The sequence below is a fragment of the Myodes glareolus genome, chromosome 9, assembly GCF_982192425.1.
Source record: "Myodes glareolus chromosome 9, mMyoGla1.1, whole genome shotgun sequence".
In the NCBI taxonomy this organism is placed as follows: domain Eukaryota; kingdom Metazoa; phylum Chordata; class Mammalia; order Rodentia; family Cricetidae; genus Myodes; species Myodes glareolus.
The window spans coordinates 38598113-38624676 of record NC_142034.1 but is presented as its reverse complement, the minus strand read 5'-3'; the positions used below and the strand labels follow the sequence as shown (position 1 = coordinate 38624676).

The 26564-nt window shown below is 46.8% G+C and overlaps 1 protein-coding gene across 4 annotated transcripts; it reads right to left on the bottom strand.

Annotated features, from left to right (window-relative positions):
• Positions 1-5679: 5679 nt before the first annotated feature.
• Dusp14 (dual specificity phosphatase 14) lies at positions 5680-25786 on the bottom strand. 4 transcript variants are annotated; one of them, XM_048446702.3, is made up of 5 exons: positions 24886-25045; positions 24161-24293; positions 23613-23892; positions 8914-9000; positions 5680-6977 (listed from the first exon to the last, which is right to left on the bottom strand). In XM_048446702.3, exon 5 carries the CDS (start codon positions 6873-6875, stop codon positions 6279-6281), a length of 597 nt encoding a protein of 198 aa, XP_048302659.1. In that variant the 5' UTR covers positions 6876-6977; positions 8914-9000; positions 23613-23892; positions 24161-24293; positions 24886-25045; the 3' UTR covers positions 5680-6278. The 4 variants fall into 4 exon arrangements, with proteins under 4 accessions (XP_048302659.1, XP_048302660.1, XP_085551712.1 ...); XM_048446703.3 differs by lacking the exons at positions 23613-23892; positions 24161-24293; positions 24886-25045 and adding exons at positions 25094-25187; positions 25654-25786; XM_085695586.2 differs by lacking the exons at positions 23613-23892; positions 24161-24293; positions 24886-25045 and adding exons at positions 25094-25187; positions 25319-25357.
• Between the last annotated feature and the right edge of the window lie 778 nt (positions 25787-26564).

The window sequence follows — 26564 nt, the reverse complement described above, 5'->3', positions numbered from 1 at the left end:
ACATACAGATTATTAGAAATGGGTTGAATCAAGATATGAGAGTTAGCCAATAAGAGGCTAGAGCTTATGGGCCAAGCAGTAATTTAATTAATCCAATTTCTGTGTGATTATTTCAGGTGTAAGATAGTAGCCAAAACAAAGGGGCCCCGCGCTCCTCACAACAATGAGCTCTGCTTGTGTTGATTTAGAGGAAATGGTGGCTGTTACATTCTTTCTGCCTCTTCTTCCATGGGGTTCCCAGAGCCCTCCTTAGGTCCCTGGGCTGTCTAGTTTCTTGGTCACCTAAATAGTGTTGGGTATGGGCTCCATCTTTTGGAGTGGGTCTTAAGTCAAACCAGATATTGTTGGTTACTCCCGTAAGCTTTGTGCCACCATTGCCCTAGCATATCTTGCAGGCAGGACACCATTGTAGATAACAGGATTTGTGGCTGCCTTTAGGGTTTATGCTTCTCTTTCGGCTGTGGCCAAGTACCTTCCTGTACCAAAGATGCTAAAACATAGGGATGAAGGTTTCTATATAGGCACCAACTCAACTTCTCCATGTTGTATCGTTGTCTTCAGCAATGGGGTCTTGCTGTCAGTTTGTGGAGAGCAACCTTTACTCTAGGCAACAGTCTGGGTGGCTTGGGGATTCCCATGGGACTCTTTTGGTCAACTACACAATGAAATGTAACCCAGTCCTGGTACTGGAAGCTTGATTTGATGACAAGATGTCCAGTTGGAACTTCATCTCCCCTGTTATTTGATGATTACGTTGAGCTCACTTTCATGCATGTATATATTTTAAGAAACTTCCTCTGTATTAGGTTTCCATATCACCCCTCAAATGGTCCTTAATTTTTGCCGTCTCTCCCCATTCTCCCTCCCTTATCCCTCTGTTCCTTCTTCCCTACCTGATCCTCCTATTCTAGCCCTCCCATACATCCATAACTACCTGTTGAATTTCCCTTTCCTAACAAGATCTGTCTGTACCCACTCCTCCCCTACTCTACACCCAGCCTCTGTGGTGCTATGGACTTGAGCTTGGTTGTCATTGACTTAACAGCTAATAGCCACATAGAAACGAATACTTAGCATATTTGTCTTTCTGGGTTACCTCATTAAGGTTGATTTTTTTCTAGTTTTATCCATTTGCCTGTGAATTTCGTTTTTTTAAATGACTGAGTAATACTCCAGTGTGTAAATGTGTGACATTTTCTTCATCCATTCTTCTGTTGAGGGACATCTAGGTTGTCTCCAATTTCTGGCTACTATGAATAGAGCAGCAATAAACATGATTGAGCAAATAGCTCTGTGGTAGAAGTGTCTTTGGGGTTTATTATGCCCAAGAGTGGTATAGCTGGATCTTGGGGTATAATGATGCCAAGCTTTCTGAGGAACCAACACACTGATTTCCATAATGTTTGCACAAATTTGCACTCCCACCAACAAGGGACCAATGTTCATTCCCCTTCTCTCACCAGCATGACCTGTCATTATTTTATTGATCTTAGCCATCCTGACAGGTATAAGATAAAATCTCAAAGCAGTTTTGATTTGCATTTCCCTGATGGCTAAGGATGTTAATTTGAGTTTCTTTTTTGTGTGTGGGGGGGTGTTGAGACAGGGTTTCTCTGTAGCTTTGGAGCCTGTCCTGGAACTCGCTCTGTAGACCAGGCTGGCCTCAAACCCACAGCTTCTGCTTCCTGAATGCTGAGATTAAAGGCATGCACCACCACCACCTGGCACGTTGGATATTTAAGTATTTTTCAGCCTTTCAAGTTTTCTCTTTTAAGAATTCTCAACTGGAGCCCGGGCGGTGGTGGTGCACACCTTTAATCCCAGCACTCAAGAGGCAGAGGCAGGTGGATCTCTGAGAGTTTGAGGCCAGCCCGGTCTACAGAGCGATTTCCAGTACAGGCTCCAAAGCTACAGAAAAACCCTGTCTTAAAAAACAAAAAACAAACAAACAAAAAACTCTGTTGTATCTGTTGTGGTGGTTTAATTAAAAAAGGTCCACATGGCCTCATATATTTGAGTGCTTAGATGTGGCTCTGTTTCACAGGATTAGAAGGATCAGGAGGTGTAGCCTTGTTTGAGGGAGTGAGCTTTGAAATTTCTAAAACCTAAGCCAGGCCTGGTTCTCTTTCTCCTCTTCCTCTTGGCCTACAAATTGGAATGTAGCTCCCAGCTCCTTCTCCAGGACCATGCTTGCCTGCTGCTGTGCTCTCTGCTTGCCATGCTGCCAGCTGTGACATTAGACCAAACCTCTGAAACCGAGCAAGCCCCTAAATAATGCTTTCTTTTTCGATTTTTAATTTTATGTGCATTGGTGCTTTGTCTGCATGTGTGTCTGTGTGAGGGTGTTAGATCCCCTGGAACTGGGGTTACAGATAGGTGTGAGCTGCCATGTGGGTGCTGGGAATGAATTCTGGTCCTTGAAGAGCAGCCAGTGCTCTTAACCACTGAGCCATCTCTCCATCCCCAAACGTTTTCTTTTATAAGAGTTGCCTTGGTTATGATTATCTCTTTACAGCAATAGAACAGTGACAAAGACCTCTGTTTAGATCTGTTACCCATTTTTAATTGGGTTATGTGTTTTCTTCATATCTAGGTTTTTTAAGTTTATTATGTATTGTGGATATTATCCCTTCATCAGATGTATAGTTGGTAAAAATCTTTTCTCTTTGTGTAGGCTGTCACTTTGAATGACAGTGTCCTTTGCCATGCAGAAACTTCTCAGTTTTATGAGTTCCCATTTATTAATTGTTGATGTTAGTACGTGCACTAATGGCATTCTGTTCAGAAAGTGTTTTTCTAGCTGGGTGTGGTGGTGCACACCTTTAATCCCAGCACTCTGGAGGCAGAGGCAGGTGAGTTTTCTCTGTGAGTTTCTGTGAGTTTGAGGCCAGCCTGGTCTACAGAGTGAGTTCCAGGACTGTAAAAGATACACAGAGAAACCTCGAAAAACAAAAAGAAAAAAAGAAAAAAAAGAAAAAAGGAAAAAAAAAGAAAGTCTTTTCCTGTGCCAATAAGTTCAAGGCTATTTATTCTCCCTTTCTCTTCTATCAGGTTCAATGCATCTGTTGTTGTTTTTTTTTAATTTTTTCTATGGTTTATTTAACTTTATTTTATGTGCATTGGTGTGAAGGTGTCAGATCCCCTGGAACTGGATTTTCAAACAGTTGTGAGCTGCCATGTGGATGCTGGGAACTGAACCCGGGTCCTACTGGAAGAGCAGTCAGTGCTCTTAACCGCTGAGCCATCTCTCCAGCCCCCAATGCATCTGGTTTTATGTTGAGATCTTTGACCCATTGTTACCGAGTTTTGTGGAAGGTGGCGATGGATTGATTTGCATTCTTCTACACGGAGCCATTCAGTTAGACAAGCGCCATCTGTGGAAGATGCTGTCCTTTATCAAGTGGTCCTGGCGTCTTTATCATAAATCAGGTGTCCATAACGTGGATTTATGTCTGAGTCTTCAACTGGATTCCATTGATAAACATATCTGTGTTTGCGCCAATGCCATGCTGTTTTTATTACTGTTGCTCTATAATAAACTTAAAATCGGGGGCAGTGATACCTTCTGCAGCTCTTTTATTTGTAGGGTTGTTCTAACTATCCTGGGTTTGTGTTTCCACATGCAGCTGAAAATTGTCCCTTCCAGGTCTGTGAAGAACTGTGTTGGAGTTTTGATATGGATTGCATTGCATCAATAGATTGCTTTTGGTGGGGTCTTGAAGTATTTTTGTTTCCTCATTTCCTCCCATTGTTTGTGTTCTCATAGATTTCTTTAAGGGATTTATTAACTTCCTCTTTAGGGACCTCTATCATATTCATAAAGGCTATTTTAAGTTTTTTCTCTTGTGCTTCAGCTATGTTGGAATACTCAGAGCTTGATGTGGTAGGGTTGCTGGACTTTAGTGGAGACGTGCCCTGGCTGTTACTGTTTTTACCCAGGTGTCTAAGCATTTGTGATTGGAAAGATTGTAATTCTAGGTGCTGATACCTGGTTTTGTCTTGGTTGGGTGTTTGTTACTTGGTTTCTGTTGCCCTTTCTAGTTCTTAGGAGAGTGTTGGCCTGGTAGAAAATTCTTCTCAGATTAGGTGTGGTCACTGGTGGTTCCAGGTGAAATGTATTTCTGGATATTGGGAGCTGACACTTAGGAATGGAGATGGGCCGGGAAGTGGGGAGGAGGGGTAACGAGGTTCAAAGGAGGGAGAAAAGCAGGGTGTTCCTCCTGGATCTATTTAGACCCCTGGAATTGGGGACAAAGAATGAGAAGGACAACAGAAGGTTGCTATGGAGCTGGGAAGGGGGGTGCTGGGCTTGCAGGAACAGGCTTACCCTTGAGCCTCCTTGCTTCTGCTGTTAGAGTAGCCTATGGATTCCCAGGGAGTGCTGCTGGAAAGGTGGGATAAAGCAATGAGTGGGGGGGTGGAGGCTAGAAGTGGAAGAGCAGGGTGGGATTCACTGTAGGTGGGGGTAGGGGGAAGGGAGGCTGCAGCAGGTTTCTGTTGCAGAGTTGGGGATTGGGTTTGGAGGAGCTGAGGGTCTAGAGTGCATATCTGGCATTTTTTATGTGGTTCCGAGAATGAACTCAGGTCCTTATGGTTACATAGCAATCATTTTACCAACCAAGCCATCTCCCCAACCCTTGCCAGGGTTTTCGCAGGAAAGTTTTTCTTAATAACAAAGAATATCAGCAAGTATTTTCTTTCTGTAGTACAATGACTACTATGGGGTTCCTATTCAGAGACTTGTCTGTAAGGCTTGGCTTCATGCTGAAAAGCCAGTCTCTCTGGATTGTTTTTGGTCATGGGCTAATGTTACATATATGCTCCTCTGATTTCCCAGAGAAATTGTTTTAAAATTTCCTGTTTATGATGTGTGCATATAAGGGTGGATAAATAGTATAAAACAAGAAAAGGTAAGATTTTGATGGAAAAACATTGCAATAAACGAGGTAAAATTTGCAAGATAGAAATCATTTATACACGTCACTGGCATGTTTGTATTTTGTTAAAACAGACATTCCATGAACACATGACCAGCTAACCGGCAAATAAAATGAAAAAGCACTGGCTGGCTCTCCTCTCAGACAGAGGGCTGCCTGGCCTCCCAGCAGTCACCTAGGAAAGCTTGTTAGACTGCTGCTGCTACCCTGATGGGCTGTGGCAGCTGGTTCATTGTGAAACAAGGAATAAAGCTAAGGAAGGCTATTGCTCTTTGATTATGCTATAGATAGAGAAGTTTTGTGTTACTAGATGAGCAAAGGCATGTCTTCTGTTTCTTTGATGGTAGACTTGACACTTATTTACCAAGACAAAATGGAATGCAACACCTTTCATCCGTGTGTGTGTGTGTGTGTGTGTGTGTGTGTGTGTGTGTGTGTGTGTGCCTGCCAGCAGGAGTGCCCAACCTTTTGACATTGTGACATGACTTTCGTTGCTACGGTGCGGGGGCCACATTCACAGCTATCCTGGGATCTTACTGCTCATGAGCTGCGGGTTGGACACACCTACGCCCACATGCTGATGATACCGATTCCTGCTTGTCTGCAAGGGTGTGAAATGCCGACACGATTCCGCCAGGGTTTCTATTTTAAGTACGGACCATGAGTATCCTAATGGCCACAGCAGAACAGTGACAGAGTACTGACACGCACGCATACACACCTGAAATGATTAGGAAAGGGCTTATGTTAAGCAGATAGATTTATTAAAAATAATGCTAATATAATCCCAGAGCACACTGATTTCAAGAGGGTCTTTGCAACAGATTTCATCATAATCACTTATATTAATCACTAAATAACAATGGTTAACTTAACTTATAGAATCGCTAGATAACAGAGGAAAAGAAAGGACCAGGCTAATCCAGTAGAGACTGAGCTGGCCTTGATATCCTTAAACATCTATCCAGCCAGCTGCCACAGGCAAAGCTGGTCTCTAGAGGGTTAATCAGGGCCCAAGGGGATCTTTGCAATGGACTCCTCCTGCACCTGCCAAGGCTCCAAAAGGCTTGGGAGCCAGAAAGAAAGCAGGAACAGTATCCTATACTGTTCCACATCTTATAAAGGATTAAAGGCCAGTTAAAGATTTTCATGTTCGCTATTTCAAAATGCTAGTTTTAAAAAATTGTACTAGCGATGTATGTGTTTCCCCTCCACATCTCTTAAACCCGAACACCCAGTGTAGAAACACTCGCGGGAGAACCAGAGAGAAGAAGAGGGAGAAGACTATGTGTGGCGGATGCTGGTGCTGCTGAGGGGCTGCGGATGCCAGCTGTGGCAGCACTAAATCCCCCAGTAAGGCATCAGGTGTCGGGACTCCTTCTCATAAACGTCTGGAATGACACCATAGGGTGTCTGTATCATCTTCACGGTCGACTTCCCGAAAAGCTGGCTCTCGTAGTCTATCAGCTGCCTCCAGAAGCCCACGTTGGGCCTGATGACAGGCCTCCGGGCTTTCACCCAGTTGTACGCCTCCAATAGACACACATTGTGGAATTTCATCAGGTACGCAATACAGAGGGTGGCCGAGCGGCTCACTCCTGCAGCGCAGTGCACCAAGGTAGCCCCATGCTTCTTGCTCACACTGTGGATCTTGTCAGCCACAGTGTCAAAGTACAATCTAATGGGGGCGTGAGGAATGTCAGCCAGAGGCACTTTAACATATTCAAACTGGGGCCAGTTGAAGTTGGGGATCTCAATGGTAGCATTAACGATGCAGGTGATGCCCCGGGCCTGGAGGAGGTGCCGGTTGGAGGCCACACTGCCTCTGCCCAAGAAGAGAGAGGAGGTGATCTGAGCAATGCCTCCTATGTCTCCCTCGGAAATCATCCGAGGAGCCATGAGAGTCCGTGGGAGCGTGCTGTGACCTCTGGAGCTCATGAAGATGCCAGCAGTCAGTCACGCTTTCATCATCGGAGGGGCAAGGCCAAAGAATGCTGAAGTCCGTCCTCCACCGGGGAATTCAAGACTGCAGCCTCCTTCCTGCAAGACACGGATGTCTGTCAGAACTTTACATGCTACTCATACGCCACAGCTGCCCCCAGTACTTGGAGGAAGGGAAAGAATTAGGAAGTTATTTTCTAAGGCAGAGTGCATTCTTTGCAGGAAGTACATAAATCCCTTTCTATTGACTATTAGGAAATGCAGCCTGTAAGGCCAATATGTAAAAATCAATATAAAACTAAGCGTTCTTTTCTTCAAAGCCTTTCAGTGAAAACAGTCACCCTATTTTTAGGAAAACATGCCTCACTGGGTCCTGAAGCACCATCTGGCAGAACCCTGCTGAAGGAAGGGCATTCCTTGATTTTTCAGTGTTGGGATCAAACCCAGACTGAAGCTGGCTAGGCAAGTGTGGTATCACTATGGCACTGTCCCTGCCCAGAAGCCCAACAGGTTGTACTCCAGAGACACAGCATCAGGTCCTCCCCACACCCAATTCTAGACAGTGAGACCTTGTGGAGAAGGTATCTGAAAGTGACGCCACATCAGGCAAGGTAGGTGATAAACTGCCTTTATGGTATAACAAAACTAAGCTGGAAGGTAGCAGAAATTTTAAAAAAAGCCATCTTTGTTCTTTACTACTTAAAAATACTTTTTTGTATTTATTTATTGTGTGGGTGTCTGTGTGTATATATGAAGGGGCATGTGGAGGTCAGAGGACAACTTGTGAGGAGGCTTGGTTCTCTCCCTCCACCATATGGGTTTCAGGGATTGAACGTAGGTTTATCAGGCTTGGCAACAAGTACCCTTGGTGCAGGAGAACTGTCTGTATTCTGTCAATTATATTTTAAATAAACACTGATTGGCTGATAGCCAGGCAGGAAGTATAGGTGGGAAAACCAGACAGGAAGTAGAGGCAGGGCAATGAGAACAGGAGAATTCTGGGAAGAAGGAAGCTCTTTCTGCAGTCCTGCCCAGATCACTGAAGAAGCAGGATGTGACCTGCCCCGCTGAAAAAGGTACTGAGCCACGTGGCTAACATAGATGAGACTAATGGGTGAATATAAGTTGTAAGAACTAATAAGTTATAAGAGCTAATACGAAGCCTGAGCTGATGGGCCAATCAGTTTATCATTAATATAGACTCTCTGTGTCATTTCTTTGAGGCTTACCAGCTATGGGAACTGGGCAGGACAGAAACCCCAACAAGCAGCAGGCCCTCATGTTACATACCCTTACCTACTGAGCCATCTCACCAGCCCCAAGACACCTATTTCTTATCATTTTTATGATCCGTGAATACTTTGCAAATCCAATTAAATTTGAGTAAAGTACCATGGCCTTTCAATGAAAATAATCCCAGGCAACTTGAAGGCACAGTCATTGTGTATGTTTATGTATACAGTGCTGGAGAATGAATCAGGGCTTCAAACATGCTAATAAGCACCAAGGTTGTTAAACCTTCACCTTTGAAGGTCAGGCATGATCTTCAAATTTTATTACTGTCAATCAGCTAAATAGGAATTCAGCTGAGCTGACTCTGGGTAATGTAAATTATAACCTTACCCTCCTCTGCCAATTTGAAGCTCCAGGGTGAATTCTGCTGGATTCAGGGATGTGCTGGCATTAACATTAATTTAGTTCAGTATCTGAAGTCTATGTTTTCCCATTAGTAAAGTGTTTACTATAAAATATCAGTGTATATTTGTAACAACAGAAGAGGAAATTATTTAGCTGGGCATGGTAGCACATGCCAGGCATGGGGATTGCGAGTCCCAGGCCAGCCTGTGCTGCTCAGTGAGACTACGCCTCAAGAAGGTTTCCCGAGATTTCAGACACACCACTCTCTCACTGCCAAGCCACCATGTTTCATAGTTTGTGCATCCTGATAAGTGTGTAACACCCGCCTGGTGCCACAGGAAACCTGAGTACTCAGCCAGACAAACATCTTGCATAGCGGCAGCATTATGGTACTCACGTGCTGAGGAGTTCAATGAGCTGGAGCCCTGGGGCTGGATCCAGAAGGTCTTAGGTAAACAGTGGTTACAGTGTATACAAATCAGATCTGTAGGAAGACAAGGATGTAGTGAGTCAGAAAGCAGCATGCCATTCCTCCTGATTTTGTTTTTTTGTTTTTTTTTTTTTTTTTTTTGAGGCAGCGTTTCTCTGTAGCTTTGGAGCCTGTCCTGGAACTCACTCTGTAGACCAGGCTAGCCTCAAACTCAGAGATCTGCCTGCCTCTGCCTCCCAAGTGCTGGAATTAAAGGCATGTGCCACCACAGCCTGGCTCCTCTTAGGTTCTTGCTGCTAAAATCAAATATGGGATGAATCTTGAAAGCCGGGGTCTGCTGAACATTTCAGACGTGACTTAAGGAACATACCAACTAAGTCTCATGAATGTAAGCCCACAGTCGGCAAGCATTGGGCAGTTTTGGCAATGGCGAAGACAAAGGTGATTCAGGGACCACATCACATACCACTGAAGGCATCAGAGTGCTCACTAGGCCTCTGTAAGACCTCTGAGCCACAGCCTCTTCCTGGCACCCACCGTCACCCCAGGAGCATGAGGACCTGAGCCTGAAGTCACAGTAGGAAGAACAGGGGTGGCAAGATGAGCTGTGACATGGGGCACAGAAATGGTGTGGGGTGAGCATTATCTCCAGACATGGGTCCAGGACAGCTTCACAGCAAGGCCAGAGGCAGCGGCGCCCCAGCTGACCCTGCTGTCAAGGAGAGTAGCAAGTTCATCTTCATCCCCATTTTAGCCTCTGTCCATTCTGTAGCCCGACAAGCACCATGTCCATCTCCAGGAAGGGCTTCCCCCATGCAGATCCCATACAGACCTCCACCTCACCCAGATAAACATCACGCTTGCAGCTCTGCTCACATGTAAATGATGTGCAAACTGACATAACCACCAAGTGTGCCGCTTGACAGTTTTGACACAAATACTCCAGATACAGGACCTTCAAAATAATAAATACCCGGGCCCCCACTCAATAATGTTCCTTTATAATCCATTCCTCTTAGGCCCTCAACCTCATTTTACTTTGAGTTGTGTGTGTGTGTGTGTGTGTGTGTGTGTGTGTGTGTGTGTGTGTGTGTGTTTGAGACAGAATCTTACTAGGCAGGCTTAGCTAACTACTAACTACCTTATGTAGCCTAGCCTGGCTGGCATTAAACTCTTAATCCTCCTGCCTCAGTCTCTTGAGTACTGGGATTACATGCATGTGCCACGCCACCACACTTAGCTTTGAAGTTGTCTATAAGAGTCCTGTCAATTTGGGAGTATGCGATTCATCAGTGATGCTGGGCAGAACTCCAGTTTTGATGCTGAGTGGTACTCAGCAGTGTAAAACCACCATGTGGTTTCTTTATCTGCTCACCTGCTGATGAATACTGCATTGTTCCTAGCTTAAGGCTATTTTGAGTAAAACACTATAATGTTCAGGGCCAGATCTTTGCGTGAACGAATGGTCTCCCTTGGTTAAATACCTAGAAGTAATGACATGTAGATTTAACACTTGCAGATGGTTTTGAAAGCTGGGCATGATGAGGCAAACCCATAATCCCAGCACTGGGAAGTTGGGGGCAGATGGATCATAAGTTCAAGGACAGCCTGAGCTACACCTTGTCTCCCATTGCAAACCAGCAAAAGAAAAGAGAATATAATAAAATAGTTTGAAAGACAAATTAGGGGCTAGGATTTAGTTCTATGGTGAGCACTTGACTGGCATGCATGACTCAGATCCACCGTTACTCCTCAGGCTGGTAAGATAACTTAGCAGGTAAAGGTGCTTTCCCCTGAGTCCGAGAACCTGAGTTCCTTCCCCAGAACCCACATAGTGGGTTGTTGTCCTCTAACCTCCACACGAGCTGCGGTATGCCTCACGCAACAACAAGTTAACAATGTAAAAACACCAGCACCGCCACAGGGAACCAGACGCCCAGTCAGCATTTAAGAGCTCCATGCCCTGCTCTTGTAAGGGATTAGGGTGCCATTCCAGTACCCACAAGGCAGCTCACAAACCTGACTCCAGTTCTAGGAGGGATATGATGCCCTCTTCTGGCCACTATGGGCACCAGGAATGCACAGAGTGCATGCATGCATGCATGCATGTATCCATCCAGGCAAACAAGTACACATAAGTGGCTCATGCCTACAATCACAGCACTTGGGAGGTGGAGGCAGGGAGATCAGGGTTTCAAGACCATCCTCAGCTATGTAGCAACCCAGAGGCTAGCCTGGGTTACATGAGACCTTACACTATACCCAAAGCCAGGTTCGGTTCTGTCGCAATGCAGTGACTTTCCTGTCAGAATCCCATGGGAGGTTTGTTAGGACTCAGACCCTGGCCCCAGTTTCTATGGTTCTGAGCAGGACTGGAGAACTTGAATTTCCTAGGTGCTGCTGCTGTGGGTCGGGGCAATCTGAGAACCGCTGAAGCACTGGGTACCACGTGGTGCCACCCAGGACACCCTATGAAGGCTGAGGTGCTCAGAGTGCTGCCTCGTGGCACAGGGGTCTACAGAATGACAAGGGCAAGTGTACTCTGCGGAGGCAGAGGCAATGGTGTGTGTGGAGGTGTGTGTGGGTGTAAAGGTGTGCAGACTGTGAGCTCTTCCCAGAACAAAACCACTGTGGCAATAAATGCAAAACTCAAAGCGTTGACGACTTTCTACTCAAATTTCCACATGGCTATCTCGTTGCCTAGTTAGGAGAAACTCAGCCTGGGTTCTCCCAAATAAGCCTGCCATCCAGAAGGCTGCCAGCTCTCCTGAGCTGGAAAGCTGGGTGCCGAGGCTGGAAGCCTTGTCAGCAGGATGGTCTTCTAGGGTCCCAGGCTGTGCAGAGGCAGGCTGGAGGCCAGGCTGGAGGCCAGAATTTGCTCCTTACTGCTCATGTGCTCAGCGTGGACAGGGAGGACAGATTGTGCGTCCTCCAGGCAGAATCCAAGCAAGGCAGTCATGATGCTCTGTTCCTGCTGCCACCGCCAGTCCTGTGCCAGCAAACCTGCTCCAAAATGTCAAAGCTGGCTACAAGGTTTAGAAAAACACCTTCTGTCAATGAGTGCTCCGAGGGCAGGTACAACAGGCACTTCTCTGACAAGTCCCCTTGCCCCAACAGGATGGAAAACTCACATTTAGGTAGGGCGGGATGATTGCAATTTGGAGAAGGCCAAAAAAGTCAGGAAAGCTCCAAAAAAAGTGTCCTCCAGCTCCGCACCACACACTGCTTCTCTGTGAAACTGTGGGACACTGTGTCCTCGTCACAGTGTCCTGACGACAGCAGGACCCCTTTAAACACTGACAGACGAGCCTGAGCCCAGATGGGCTAAACTCCTCCTGCACATCACCTGGTATCCAAGACAAGAGGACTGGCACAGCCTGTGTGCACATCCTCTGGGGCACAGAACCTTCCTCATGGCATAGGGACACAAGGCGCTGTCCCTGCGTGGGCATAAGCAACCTAGTATGACCCATTTCTAAGAATGGCAGAGACTAACTGTAAAGAATGTAAAAGCCCACAGGTTACATCACAGGCACGAAACATCAACACAGCCGATGTGTGTTAGGACACAGAAAAGAAGCCTGGCCTGCAGTGCGGAAGCAAAGACTGCCCCAGGGCTGAGTGAGCAGGTTTCTCCACTGTTGCACACTGGCCTATGGGAGCATCCCGATGCTGACCAACCATGGTGTCCACCTCAGCTTTCCCAAGCTGTGGTGCAGTCGCATTTTCTTCTGAGAGGGAAAAATGGCTCCTGACCAAGGAAAGCAACGGGACACCAGAGGCACCAAAGCAGAGCTGTCCTAAAACAAACACAGAAGGTCGGGAGGGGTGCTCTGAGGGCATTTTAAAATCCAGTGTCTTTTAATTACAGTACTTGGAGGAAGAAGCAGATAGATCTGAGTTCAAGACCAGCCTGGTCTATGTAGCATGTTCAGACCAGCCAGGGATACATAAGACACTGTCTCAAAAAAATATAGAAAAATCAAGTGTAAGGATTTTTGGGATGCCAAACACGGTGCATGCCTATAAATCGGCACTCAGAAGGAGCCACAGGACAGCAACGAGTTCAGGAACAGCCAGGCGATCTACTGAGGCCTGGCCTCGGGGTAATAAGCATCAAGCACTAGGAACTAACAGAGTTTAGTGTCAGTGTCTCACAAGGGCCTGTAGTCTTTGTAGCACACCAGCTAGTAACAGCTGCCCTTGCTCCTGGCATGCAGAGCTCTGGGCATGTAGAACTGTCCTGTGGTTACACACTGGCAATCCACATCCAGATCAGTGCCAATGTGGGTGAAAATGACTGGAAGTCCCAGCCTGGTCAGAGCATCCACCCGAGTGTCACCAACGCTCCTTTTCCTTCCTAATGTTCCTAGTTGTGTTTATTTTTTCTCATGTTGAAAATGCAGAAAGTGGCCACACTGGGGCAAGAAAGCTAGAGAGAACTGCAAATATGTATCAATGTGTAATATACATGTTGTATATATTATATACATGTTATATGTGTGTATATACATAAGTATTATATACATAATGTATTTGAAGTTCTGTCACTTGGGCTGACTATGTTCCCCAAAAGATCCATTGACTAGTCGGGAGGTGGTGATGCATGCCTTTAATCCCAGCACTTGGGAGGCAGAAGATGCAGGTGGATCTCTGTGAGTTTGATGCCAGCTTGATCTACAGAGTTCCAGGACAGGCTCCAAAGCTACACAGAGAAACACTGTCTCAAAAACAAACAACAAAAACAAACAAACAAAAAACCCAAACCGGTACTAATCACAAGGAATCTTTTAGGATGTTGGTCAAGGTCCAAATGGCTCCAAAAAACAATACAGACTCTTGCTATTGCCATTGGGTGCCTCTCAAAGGTTGAAGTTCAGCCCCCGTTGCTTGAGATACCACAAATTTAGAACACAGCATGCAGACTATGGAGCTGGATCTGACCTGGAGGGCTCCTTACCATAGTCTATCTTCTGTCATGCCAGACAGTCCTACACAGGCTCCCGAGGGAGGGGAGCAGTTCATAGTCTTCCCCAGATGTGACACCAAAGAATCACAATGACCAGCATGGTAAGACATCCACAAAGGTGCAGTAAGTGGCTCTCACAGCTGGGGGCAACCAACAGCTGTCTAGTTGGACTTCAAGCCCACTCAAGAGGAGGGGCATCATGCCGGGTATCGGGAACCAAGCCAGCTTCCTGGGGCTAGTGAGGTCATGGACCTTAGGAAAGACTCATACCACCACTTTGCAAGAGCAGCGCAATTCCTGACTGCATTCTAAATCTTACCCTTATGCCCACAGACAGATGTGACTACCACCCCTCAGCAAGGACACTTCTCTACAGCAAATGGAGCTTACGGCGGAAAAACACATCTGGTCCCCAAGAGGAGATCTGTGGACTGTAGGGAGCCCAATCCATACCACAGCTCCTGCATCTATGGCTCTGGGAACATCAAAAGAGAGGGGGCAGAAAAATTCTAAGAGCCAGAGAAGTCTGCTGTGTGACTGCCTCTCTTAGAAATGGCTGCATAAACAAGACTTGAACAATGACGATATCAATAGGCATGCTAATGAGAAAGAGGTAACTTTTTACACGGTCCCATCCCTACATGGCAACTAATGACTGCTGAGAGAGGGGAATTAATCTCTTCCAGGGATGAGCACCATAACTGGTAATACAGTACAAAGTGATCAGCCCTGGTTACACACAAAACAAAAATAGACTCAGATTGTATTTAAATATTTGTATACACACACACACACACACACACACACACACACACACACACACACACACACATACACATACACACACAGATCTGTCTGTCTGGGTATATGTACGTGCCCAGAGGCCAGAAGACAGCACTGGATCCCCTTGGAGCTAGAGATGGGTGAGGTGGGGATTGGGAACTGCAAGTGGGTCCTCGGCAGGAGCAAAAAGCATGTTTGGCCCTGAGCCACCTCTCCAGCCCCCACAACACTGTTACTTTTCTACAAAGAGCTATGCAATCACATTTTATCCTTTTATTAAGCATCTATCTAGCTCTGTAAAAAACAATGAAACCTTAAGGTCACTCCTTTTAAAACAGAAGCATTTGAGCCCACGCAGTAATAAATATTACTTTTCTCATTTATTTTCTCTATTAAACCACAAGTGTGCACCACTGAATGAAAAGTTGAGAGTCTCAGGTAGCCCAGGCTAGCCCCCACCTCACTATGTAGCTGAGGCTGACCTGGAACTCCTGATCATGTTACCTCTACCTCCTACACTTCAGCCTAAAAATCATAACATGACTGATAATCTTTCATTAAGGAAACACTTGACAGAACATTAAGAATACAATTCAAGGGGGCTGGAGAGATGGCTCAGCAGAAGAGCCACTTTTCCAGGTCCTGAGTTCAATTCTCAACACCCACATGGTGGTTCACAACCATCTGTAATGAGATCCGGTGCCCTCTTCTGGCCTGTAGGCATACACGCGGACAGAACACTAAATACATAACAAATTAAAAAAAAAAAGAATACAATTCTAACAACTATGGTGTAATATTTATGTTGAAATAAAATGAAATAAAAGATATCCACGAGTTGCTTTTAACTGTAAAAGTCAGCTGATTGAGTGGGACACCTTGACAGTCTACGGTAGGAGGTGAGGTCATTTTGCTTTTGCTACCATATTAATGAAACGATACAGTAGTGTTCTTGGATGAAGGCAAATACACCCAGTACACGTGAAACTAAAACACCTGGAATCCCAGAACTTGGGAAGCTGAGGCAGGAAGATGCGGTGGGTTTGAGGCCAGCCTAGGCTATCGTGAGCACCAAGTGACTGGACTATAGTGTCAGATACCACCTCAGAAAATCCAAATCCAAAACAACAGAACACTTCCGACAGTTCAACCTGGCTCAACCACCACAATCCCTGCGTGGACAGTGCTACCAAGCAACTCCCTATATAGCGGGACCAGCTGACCATCTCCTTGACCTTGTGTGGACACATTTGCTAAACCCACTGTACGATAGCTAAATGCAGCTGGAATGAGTTCCAGGACAACCAGAGCTGTTACACAGAGAGACTCTGTCTCCAAAAAACTAAAGAAAAAAAAAAAGGTGTTTTTTTTTTTTTTTTTTTTTCTTTTCTCTGCTTTGGAGCCTATCCTGGCGCTCACTCTGAAGTCCAGGCCGGCCTTAAACCCAAAGACCTGCCTGCCCCTGCCTTCCGAGTGCTAGGATTAAAGGCACGTGCCACCACTGCTCTGGTAGAATCTTTTAAAATCTTTTTAACTTTGAGACAAGATCTCCCATAGCCTACACACTGGCCTTGAGCTCCTGATTTTGCCTCCCCATTCCAGGTACAGGAATTACAGGTGTGCGCCACCAAGCCTGACCCAGAACTGAAGTTTTAGGCGTGACTCCTACCCAGCTTGGTGCTTACCCCGCTGTCATTCATTCACAGGGCAGCGTTTACTGCATTATTTAACATACAGTGTAATGTTGACATTGTCTCCCAGATTGGGGCTGGTGTCCCTGGGAACCCAGGTTTGTGAAGGCCTCTCCAAAGTGAGGTTCTAACCAGGACCTGCTCTTAGAACTCTGTGCCATGCTGTGAGGAAGCCCGAACTAGTCCAACAGCGATCACGTGACAGGCTGTCTGTAGGCGGTCAGACCAGCAGCCCAAGGGAGGTCCCAGATCAATCTAAGATATGGAAGACACCCTAGGAGCCTAGCCTCAGGCCCCACGTCACACCTGACCTTAATTGCCGACTGAAGACTTAGCCATTATGAAGCAAATACAAGCTGTCCCTACTGCACGAGGTCTGGGTTCTTGGTCCACAGGAATCTGTGAACAGATCATTAAAGGTACAGGGCACAGGTGCTAGGAGTGGTGGCCATATTGTAGAATCACAGCATCTGGGAGGCGAGGTAGGAGGACCAGGAGTTGAAGGCCTGGACTATAGAGTGAGTTTAAGGGTAGCCTGGGCTACATTAGACCTTGTCCCAAAATAAAAAAGGACTGTCAAAAATCTCATGATCGTGAAGAAAGGCATGACACACATCTAAGAACGCCTGGATAAGGGAAAGGGCCAGACATTAAGTGATTCGAACAGCAACGCAAAGGAGGAACCCACAACTAAAGCAAAGTAAAATGAGTCAGCAATGCCAGAACCCCAGTTGTTCCCTAGGGAGATAAGTATGTTTTCTACTGCGATGACAAAATACCAGAGGCTGGGGTTATGTAAGGGGCTGCTTAAATATCTCAGGAGTGGAATACATGCTTGATCCACACGAGGCCCTGGGGCTTCTCAGTAACCCCACTCCTCAGCGGGGTTTATGTAGCTCACAGTCAGGCTTGTAGGCTGCAGGTCCATGTATGGTCTGTTCTATCTGTACTGCCTCGGGATGTATCACAGCACAGCCGGCGGCATCACGGTGGGAGACACGGAAGGGTGTGACCACGGCAGAGACTAGGAGGTGGTCAGACAGACGCTCCAGGACAACTCACCCTCATGAGAACCCACTCTCAAACAGCACCAATCCCTAATCCGAGGGTGATGCCCCAGTGACCTAATTACCCTGTGGCAGGCCTCATATCTTCAAAGTTCCACCCTCCCAACACAGTCGCATTGAAAACCAAGCCTCCGGGGACATGGGCCTCGGGGCAGCACGTACAGATGATGGCAGACGGAGTCTCACAGGCTACACTAGCATGCTTCTTTCTCCAATCCATTAAGGACATGATGGCATCATTGCCTTACTTTTTGTTAAATTGTGTTTTATTTTGTGTCTGGGAGTACACATGCCATGGAATGTGTGTGGAGGTCAGAGGTGGTTCTCTCTCCACCATGTGGGTTCCTGAGATCAAACGCAGGTCGTCAACCTTGGCAGCAAGCACCTTTATCTGCTGATCCATCCTACCCACCCCCATTATTGCCTTTCAAGAGCCTCATTTCCAGATTGTAGATGCAGAGCGCAGGCCCTTTGTTACTGCCCCTTCCCACTCTCCCCGTGTCCCAATGCTAGCAGCACTGCCCTCTCCACAAGTTTGACAGAAATGCAGACTTCCAGGCAATATCCCAACCACTACAGATCAAACTCTGCAGGCCACAAGACGCCAGGCGCTGGGCATCCACATTCTAGTGTGGGGGGCGGCTGCACGCTCACCTGCTGAGGCAGGCAAGACCACCTGTCCCACTGCAGACACCACCGGAACCTGCAGAGCGCAGGGAGGATCGCAGTCACTCTGCTCCCAGATGAGGGACCATGGGGAACGGGAGGGTGAAGAGGCTTTCCCAGCCTCTATAGAGAATGTGAGTTGTCTGGGACCAGGAACTCCTGCTACCAGCTGGGCTTTGTTGATTGCCACTCAACCTGACCACGGCAGACCAGCCATTCTAAAGACTCCCAAAAGACCCAGTGAGAAAGAACTAAGGAATATGAGGCCAGTGTGTGTTCATGTCCTCGATGCTCTAACCTCTCTAAGTTCTAAACCGCCGGAGCTCAGCTAGTCCTTGTGAAAGGACAAGCAAACGGAGACAGCGAGATGCCGCTGAGAGCCCATGAAGACATCCGCACCGGTTTGTTAACAATTTGGAATAATCTACGCAACAGCCCATGTAAATAGTACCTTAAGACCTTACAGAAAGGTCAAAGAGAAGAGGTGAACCACAGATGCCTGGTGAAAGGCAAATGCCGCTAAATGACTGCACATAAAGTCAAGGTACTTTACAAAAAGCCATAAACCCTCAAGGCTGACAAAGCTGGGACTGTCCCCTGAGAAGCAGGACCAGAAAATGAAGGTGTCTTCCCAAGATCTCAGTCCCCAAAAGCTCACACTACTACTTTAAGGAGACAAAAGGGTTCTTAAATTAGAATAAGTGCACAGGAAGAAAGCCCTCCAGAGTTAGCGATCATCCTTGGCCAGCTTACCCTTTGATGTGCAACTGGACCAGATCAGAATCCTAAAAATTCCAGCAGGAAGTTTCACCCTTCTCCCTCCATGGAGTTATCACATGCATGACCCAATTTGTGTGTGGGGTTTGTGTGCATGGAGTTTATACCAGATTAAAAGGGTGCTGGCAAGTTCATTTCCACTTTTTCCTTCTTAATTTTTAAAAATTGTTTTATGTGTAGGGTTTTGCCTACACACCTTTGAGCATCAAGGGTGTGCCTCAGATATGTGAAGAGGCCAGAGAGGTCATCAGATGACCTGGAACGGAGTTACACACTTTTGTGAGCTAAACACTCAGTGTCATAAACAACACAAAAGTAAATAGGTCGGATGGAAACTGGAATTCGTAGCAGACACCGGGTCAGTAAAGGAGAAAGAGAACGGGTCCAAGAGGGCGGCGTCACTTTGTCATGATTTTTGCTTTCTGAGACAGCATCTCCTAAACCCAGGCTGGCCTCAAACTTGCTGTCTACCAGAGGGTGACCTTAATTTTTTTTTTTCAAGACAGGGTTTCTCTGTAGCTTTGGAGCCTGTCCTGGCACTCGCTCTGTAGACCAGGCTAGCCTCGAACTCATAAGAGATTCGCCTGCTTCTGCCTCCACCCAAGTGACAACAATATAAAAATGGGACACCATACCTGGCTGAATTCTTCATGTGAAAGAAAAAAATCTCATCTTCAAAATTATGTGTAATTTGGGGACAACACTGTCCCCAAACTTATTTTCACCAGTGTCTCCTAATCACTTATGGCAAACTCACAGCAACCCACCTTCTTGTCCCCCTCCCCTCCCCTCCTCACCACCTCCCAGGAGAGGAAGGCTGGGGCTTCACAGGCCTTCTCGGCCATACAAATGAACGGTCTAGTAGAGCTGTCTCATTACACAGCTACAAACTCAAAGCCTAAGGAGTCAGAAAAGCCTGAGATGTAGTCTTTCCAAGAGAAAGCACACCAACTGGCTATCCAGTGCCAAGTAGGCAGCCCCGAAACCATACATACAAGTAATGTTATACAGACTGAGCAGACAATATTCAGGAATGCACGTGTATATACATATTCACATGTACATGCAACAACAATGAAAAAGGAGCTCACGAGTTTGAAAGAAAGCAAAGGAGTACATGGGAGGGCTTGCAGGAAAGAAAAGGGAAAATGATATAATCTCAAAAATAAATAAAACTTAAAAAAAAAAAGGCCTGCCACAGGCCATCAGTCTGGGTCCTGACTGAGCTTAGATTTCAAAAGGGCCCTTTCCTCCAGAGACTATGAGATGGCAAGAGGCGTCCACAGCTGACAAACCGGACGGGAAATGTTCCCTGTCAGCGTCACCACTAAAGTGCCCAGAGGAGCTGAGCCAGCCTCACTGACAAGTCACTGGCAAGCAACTGTGGCAGCAGCTGCAAGGTCAAGGGTTATCAAAGCACACAAAGTCTTCCCTCCCTCCCACTCATCTTTTCTTGAAAGCCAGATCTGAAAAAAGAAAAATTTTACAAGCGAAAAAGTATTTGTGGCATACGTACATAAAAACCGAAAGGACTGTAATACTGGAGTGTTTTTTTTTAGGATGCCGTACAGAAGAAATAGGAAGGAACCATGGCCCTTGTGTGCTCTGAGCTCATTCTTGCATCATCCCTCCGGCTGTGAGAAAGGATCTCCTGGGTCAGCTGGAAACTTAGGTCACAGAACCCAAGCTCTCAGGACAGGGATGTAACAGGCACTCAATTCAGACCAGAATTTAGTGTCTTGCAATGACTTCATTTCTCTCCTTCCTCGCCCCCACACACATCCCTAATTTTAACTCCAGCCAGCAAACCCAAACACAGGCAAACCAAAGCCTAACAAGTGTGCTCCGAAAGCAGGACATCTCTGTAGCGAAGGTATCATAAATTGCTTTTAAATATGTAGGAGAGAGAGAGAAACTTGAATTGACAACTGTATTATTCTTGTAGCACAGACACTGTGTGCAGTTGTCTTCTGTGCCTCTTAGGGACACGTGTGTGTGTGTGTGTGTGTGTGTGTCTGTCTGTCTGTCTGTCCTTGTCCTCAGGGTCCTTGACCAAGGATGGGCTTGAGTTCATGCCCACTTCACACACTTTGAGTTCCACTGTTCAGGCTTGTTACAAAGCAAGCATTCACTGGGAGTAGGAGGCCCTTAAGGCCTTTAAAGACTTCTATTTTTAGTACCTTGTTTTACATATGTAAATTTTCTATAACTATAAACTGTCAAGTAAAATCAATAGAAAGTCCAGGTGGTGGTGGTGCACACCTTTATTCCCAGCACTTGGGAGGCAGAGGCAGGCAGGTCTCGAAAATAAAAAAAAAAAAAAAACCTCTAAATTTTTTGCCAGGCAATGGTGGTACGCACCTTTAATCCCAGCACTTGGGAGGCAGAGGCAGGCAGATCTCTATGACTTCAAGGCCAGCCTGGTCTACAAGAGCTAGTTCCAGGACAGGCTTGAAACCGTGTCGAAAAACCAAACCAAACCAAACCAAAACAAATCACTAGCTGCTCTTCCAGAGGACGCTGGAATTCCTGGCACCCACCTGCTGGCTCACAACTGTCTAGTACTTCTGTTCCAGAGGATTCAATGCCTTCTGTGCTCTGAAAGCATGTGGTGTACAAACATACATGCAGGTAAAACCACCATTCACATAAACACAACAAGAATCAGACCAACCCCCCACCCCACGCCGCTTATTCACTTAAGAAACATCCAAGCCTACTGTGGTTAAACAGCAAACACAGGGGACCTATGACTTCAAGGTGGATGTCACTGGAGGAATGTAAATTGGGAGAACCACTTTGGAAGAGGAGCATCACATTGACCCAGAACTATTCATAATTGCCCAAGGCCACAAACAATCCAGATGTTCATCAACATGTGACAGATAGTATGTGGTATGTTCACCCTAAAATGAATCAGCTACAGTCTATAGTAGTAGATATACTACTACTCACCAATATACAGTGTAGACGAAGCTTGAGCAATGGCTCAATGGATAAGAGCACTGACTGCTATGAAGAGGACCAAGGTTCAATTCCCAGCCCCCACAAGACAGCTCACAACTGTCTATAACTTCAATCTTAGGGATCTTATACCCTCTTCTGGCCTCCCTGGGCACTAGACACACATAGAATACAAACATGCAGCTGAAACACCCACACATATAAAAATATACGAATTTTAAAAATGTAAACACTATAGTACATGAATTTACACAATTATCTATATGTCTGTGTCTGTATATATAATGCCAACCAAAAGACAGATCTAAGCCTGGTATAGCGGCGCATGCCTATAATCCCAGCACTCGTGAGGCAGAGGCAGGCGGATCTCTGTGAGTTCAAAGCCAGCCTGGTCTACAGAGTGAGTTCCAGGACAGCTAGGACTACACAGAGATCCCATCTCAAAACAAGCAAGAAGACCTACAAGAATGTTGCATAAAGTTGAAAGCGGAATAAACAGCTGTGCTATTTAGGTTTGTGCTTGGGAGGTAAAAGTCATAGAAAAAGGAGATTATTTCTATTAAAGCCGGTGTAGTAATTGGCTGTCCTGAAAAAGCAGTGTGGAGAGGGGGGAGAAAGATGGAGCCCACTTCTTGGCCTATGAGATTAAGTTACACTTACATTTCCTCTAAAATAACTCATCGTTAACTTTTCAATGTATTTCTTTCTCTTTATAAGTCACATTGAAAAGGTTAAGTAAATACATCATTGACTACCAAACACTCTCCTAGCCCAGGGAAAGCACCCGTCCTCTCTGAACGTCACTGTTACTCAGCGTCTAAGGTCAGGGCCCTCATTTGCCCTCTACCTCAGCACTCAGTCCAAGGCCTCCGGAACAGCAAAACTACTTAAGAAATGTTTGTTAGGTGAACCCATGCACTGCTGACAGGCTGACATGCATTGTGTTACAGGGACCTTTCCCTCACATTGCCGGCTTGAGCTGTGACCCCCATTAACGCTTTCCTTTCTGTTGTGTCTCCCGGTGAAGCGATCATAAATAATGAAGCTACCACCTTAAATGCCGGCCCTGTAAGTTTATACCCAGGCAGCCTCGGTTGCTTTAGCAACTCTCCCTGCCTTCCACTCCCTCTTGTGTCTTCTCTCAGGAAGGACAATCCGCTGCTGCTGGTCGTGCCTGTCTGTGCTTTAATAGGGAAGTTTCCATTTTGCACCTGAGAGTAAAGCCCAGGCATCATGAGTCAATTACTCTCAAGGTGTTTATGAAGGGCTCATTTGCCTGTTGCTGGGAGAAATACCAACCAAGGTGCAGTCGGAGGGAACGTAATTTTACAATCAACTGTACTTGAAAAGCATGCTACCTGTTCTAGAAACCAAATCCCTATAAATAGGACCAGTCAACTTTAAAATAATTCTGTTAACAAATCACTTATGCAAATACACATCTATGAAAATGGTGGGCAGAATCTACGAAATACCAACAGAAAGACACACAGCTGTTCTTCGGAAGGTGATTAAAGGGAGACAAAGACCTCATCTGTAAAGTTTTAATTTCTCATACAGAATGGGGAAAGCCTTTGTGACGCTGGGAAAATATTTTGAATCCATCTTGTTCTAAAACAAAATCTCACATTCAAAGGCATACATACACCTAAGAGTTCTCTCTTTCCCAGACTTAGAGCCTCTAGCCATTTCTTAGGATAGAAGTAGATCTGTATGCTACTCGATTAAGGAATCTCACAGAATGCGTACCTGCAGTCAGCCAGTAGCAAAGATTTCCGAGGAGAACTCGGCTCAGCCGCGCTCGACAAGGATGCTGAGAAGACTCGAATGAAGCCAACTGTCTCCCGTTTTATGGGGGAAAGCCAAAAATACCAAGCAGCTTTTCTCCTCCCCCAGCGTCAGAAGGTGAGTCAGAGCTGGAGGCAGGAGTGGGGCCCATGTGTCAAAGCCGCCTGTGCAGGGCTCCTTCCTCCCTCCTCCTGGGAATTCTCGGCCCTCATCTGACCTGATGTGAATTCTTAAGGTGTCTCTGGCGAGGAAAACGTGGTTACTCCTTCTGGGGAAACCTCATTCCTCCGTTTCTCAAAGGAACCGACACAAAAGGCAATGGCAAAATTGCAGCCCTAAACACACATAACTTTGCAAAGAAGACATACAGTACCTTTGCCCTCCCCCCAGTTCTTAAAGAGGAAGCAATTAGAAAAAAGAGTTGCATCTTGTCCAAGAGACACTTAGATTTGTGGTGGAAGCCTGCTGCTGCAGACCACTGACCCTGGCCTCTCTGACCTTTCACTAACCTCAGGGAGGACATTCCGGTATTCCATTAAAGTTCTAAGTGGCTACTTAGGAGCAAGAATCTGCGTTAAAATTCTTGGACCACATTTCATTAAAGTCGGTTAAGAATCCGAATCTTCGCCTTCGTTTTTACATCTGCAAAACGGGAAAAGACAGCTCTGCCACTTATAAACCCATTGAAAACTAACCAGAGAACATTAGCCAAATGCCTAAGGCTCTCCTGAGTGGAAAGTACAAGGTGTTGTTTTTAGTATCCCTAGACTGTGAGACTACTGGTAAACCACCCTGCCTTCCCTTGCCTCCAAGATGCCCGGTTACCACAACACTAGTCGGTGCCACTGGCAACATCCACTTCGATACAAGGTAGTTATACAATCCACGTAAGGCGGCTACACCACTCGGCTCCCTCCCCTACCCCAAGCCCCAGCACAGTTCAACTTCACTCCAGAGCAAGGAGACTTAGGAGAAATGAGAGACATATGTGAGCACCGCACATAGCAATCTACAACCGCGGAGAGACGCTCAAGTTGAGTACTTGGCATCACAGGAAGCCAAGTGTTTCCAAGGGTTGGCGGTGCCGGTCGCGGATGCATGCCCGACAGATGAGGCTCGGGGGTCCCAGCCTCTCCCACCCCGCGCCTCGAGTCCGCCGGGCACCCGCACAAAGTTTGCAGAGCCGAGGGTCGCGAGGGGCCCGGGTGCCTCTGGCGTCCCCTACACCTCATACCGAGCGTCCCGGCAGCGGTGGTGGCTTTCGGGTCAGTGCTGCTACACGGCTCACGACTTCTGCCCGCCGGCCTCGCGCGCCTCCCGCTCCCTGCGCGCCGCCGCACTCTTCCGAGCGCGGGCCCGCGGCGAGGACGCGCGTGAGTTCCGGGCGCTGCGCGTGCGCGCTGTGGCGCGGGCGGGGCGTCCCGGCCCCGGTGCCTGCTCACCTGGACGCGCCCGCAGACACTCTACTGGGGCGATGTCCTCCAACCCCGCTTCTGGGCTGGCGTTCGAGGGTTCTGTTCAAATGCCGAGAGGTAACTGCAGGAAAACACGGGATAAAAGGTGTGAGTGTCTGAGCGAGTGACTCATTACCACCTCTCAGCCACCCCCGCTTCCCCCACTGCGCGAGACAGCCCCGGGTGCGGACACAAGGACGAAGGCAAACTCACTCTGCTGTGTGTTTGTTGAGACAAGGTCTCACCACGAAGACCAGGCTGGCCTTGAACACACAGAGATCCTCCTCCGTGCACCTCTGCCTCCCTAGAGCTGGGATTAAAGGCATGCACCACCACGCCCCCAACTGGGTGAATTTTGATGGACAGGTGCGGGCAGTTTCGAGTAACCGGGAAAGTAGGTAAAGCCTCCCAAACCTCCGACACCACACTGACGCACTGACAATGCCCAACCATGCACCTATGTACTGCCAGGGCTGATAAGTGGATCTCTTGAGGTTTATTTGCTCTTATTCTGGAGGGTCCTTTCCCTCTCTCATAGGGCTTCCCACCTGTAATGAGTAGATGCAAACTGACTGTTTGTTGTTTGTTTGTTTGAGGCAGGGTTTCTCTGTTGCTTTGGAGCCTGTTCTGGAACTAGCTCTTCTAGACCAGGCTGATCTTGAACTCACAGAGATCCGTCTGCCTCTGCCTCCGGAGTGCTGGGATTAAAGGACTGTGCCACCACCGCCGGGGGCACAAACTGACTTTCTTTAGTGCCACCCTGCTCTCCTCTCGCCAGCGGAACTTGAGGCGGAGTGGGTGGGACAGGGGAGGTAGGAAAGACTTCCTCCAGCCTCTGCAGTGAGTCAGAATACAGAAGTTCTGACTTGGTGCCAGTCTGTGCTTACCCGAGCCATGTCCTCACTGTAACAAATTGTTGGCATCAGAACTGCTGAAGTCAAACTAGTAGTCATGGATTTGTGGGGGGAGGGGACAGAGGCGGAGCACCCTGCACATGGGAGTTTACAGCTTCTGACATCCCTTAAGCAAAAGTTTGGAGTTTTGGTTTTGGTTTGTTTTTTGTTTGTTTTTAATTTGTCTTTTTAATGAGATACCAATCAGCATTGGCCAGCTGGATTCAGAGTCATTTTGTGGGTGCTATCTGTTAAGTTTTGTCTGCTTCCCAGACAAAAATGTAACACCAAAGGCATTTTAGTGATAATCCAGGGAGAGCTAGAACAGCCTAGACTGAAGAGATTTGATAACCTAAGAAGCGTTAGCGCTCCAAACTTAGGCAAAATTAAGCTTTTAATGTAAGAACTAAAGTAGAGTAAGATTAGGCTAAAGCACTGAGTTCAAACTATGCCTGGGAAAGACATCTTCGTGGCACTATATTTCAGCAATCTGCCTAGTGATTTGTTTTTGACATGTGGTGTAAAAATAGTCTCTAATAGAAGTGATTGCTTGCTGCTCTCATTTC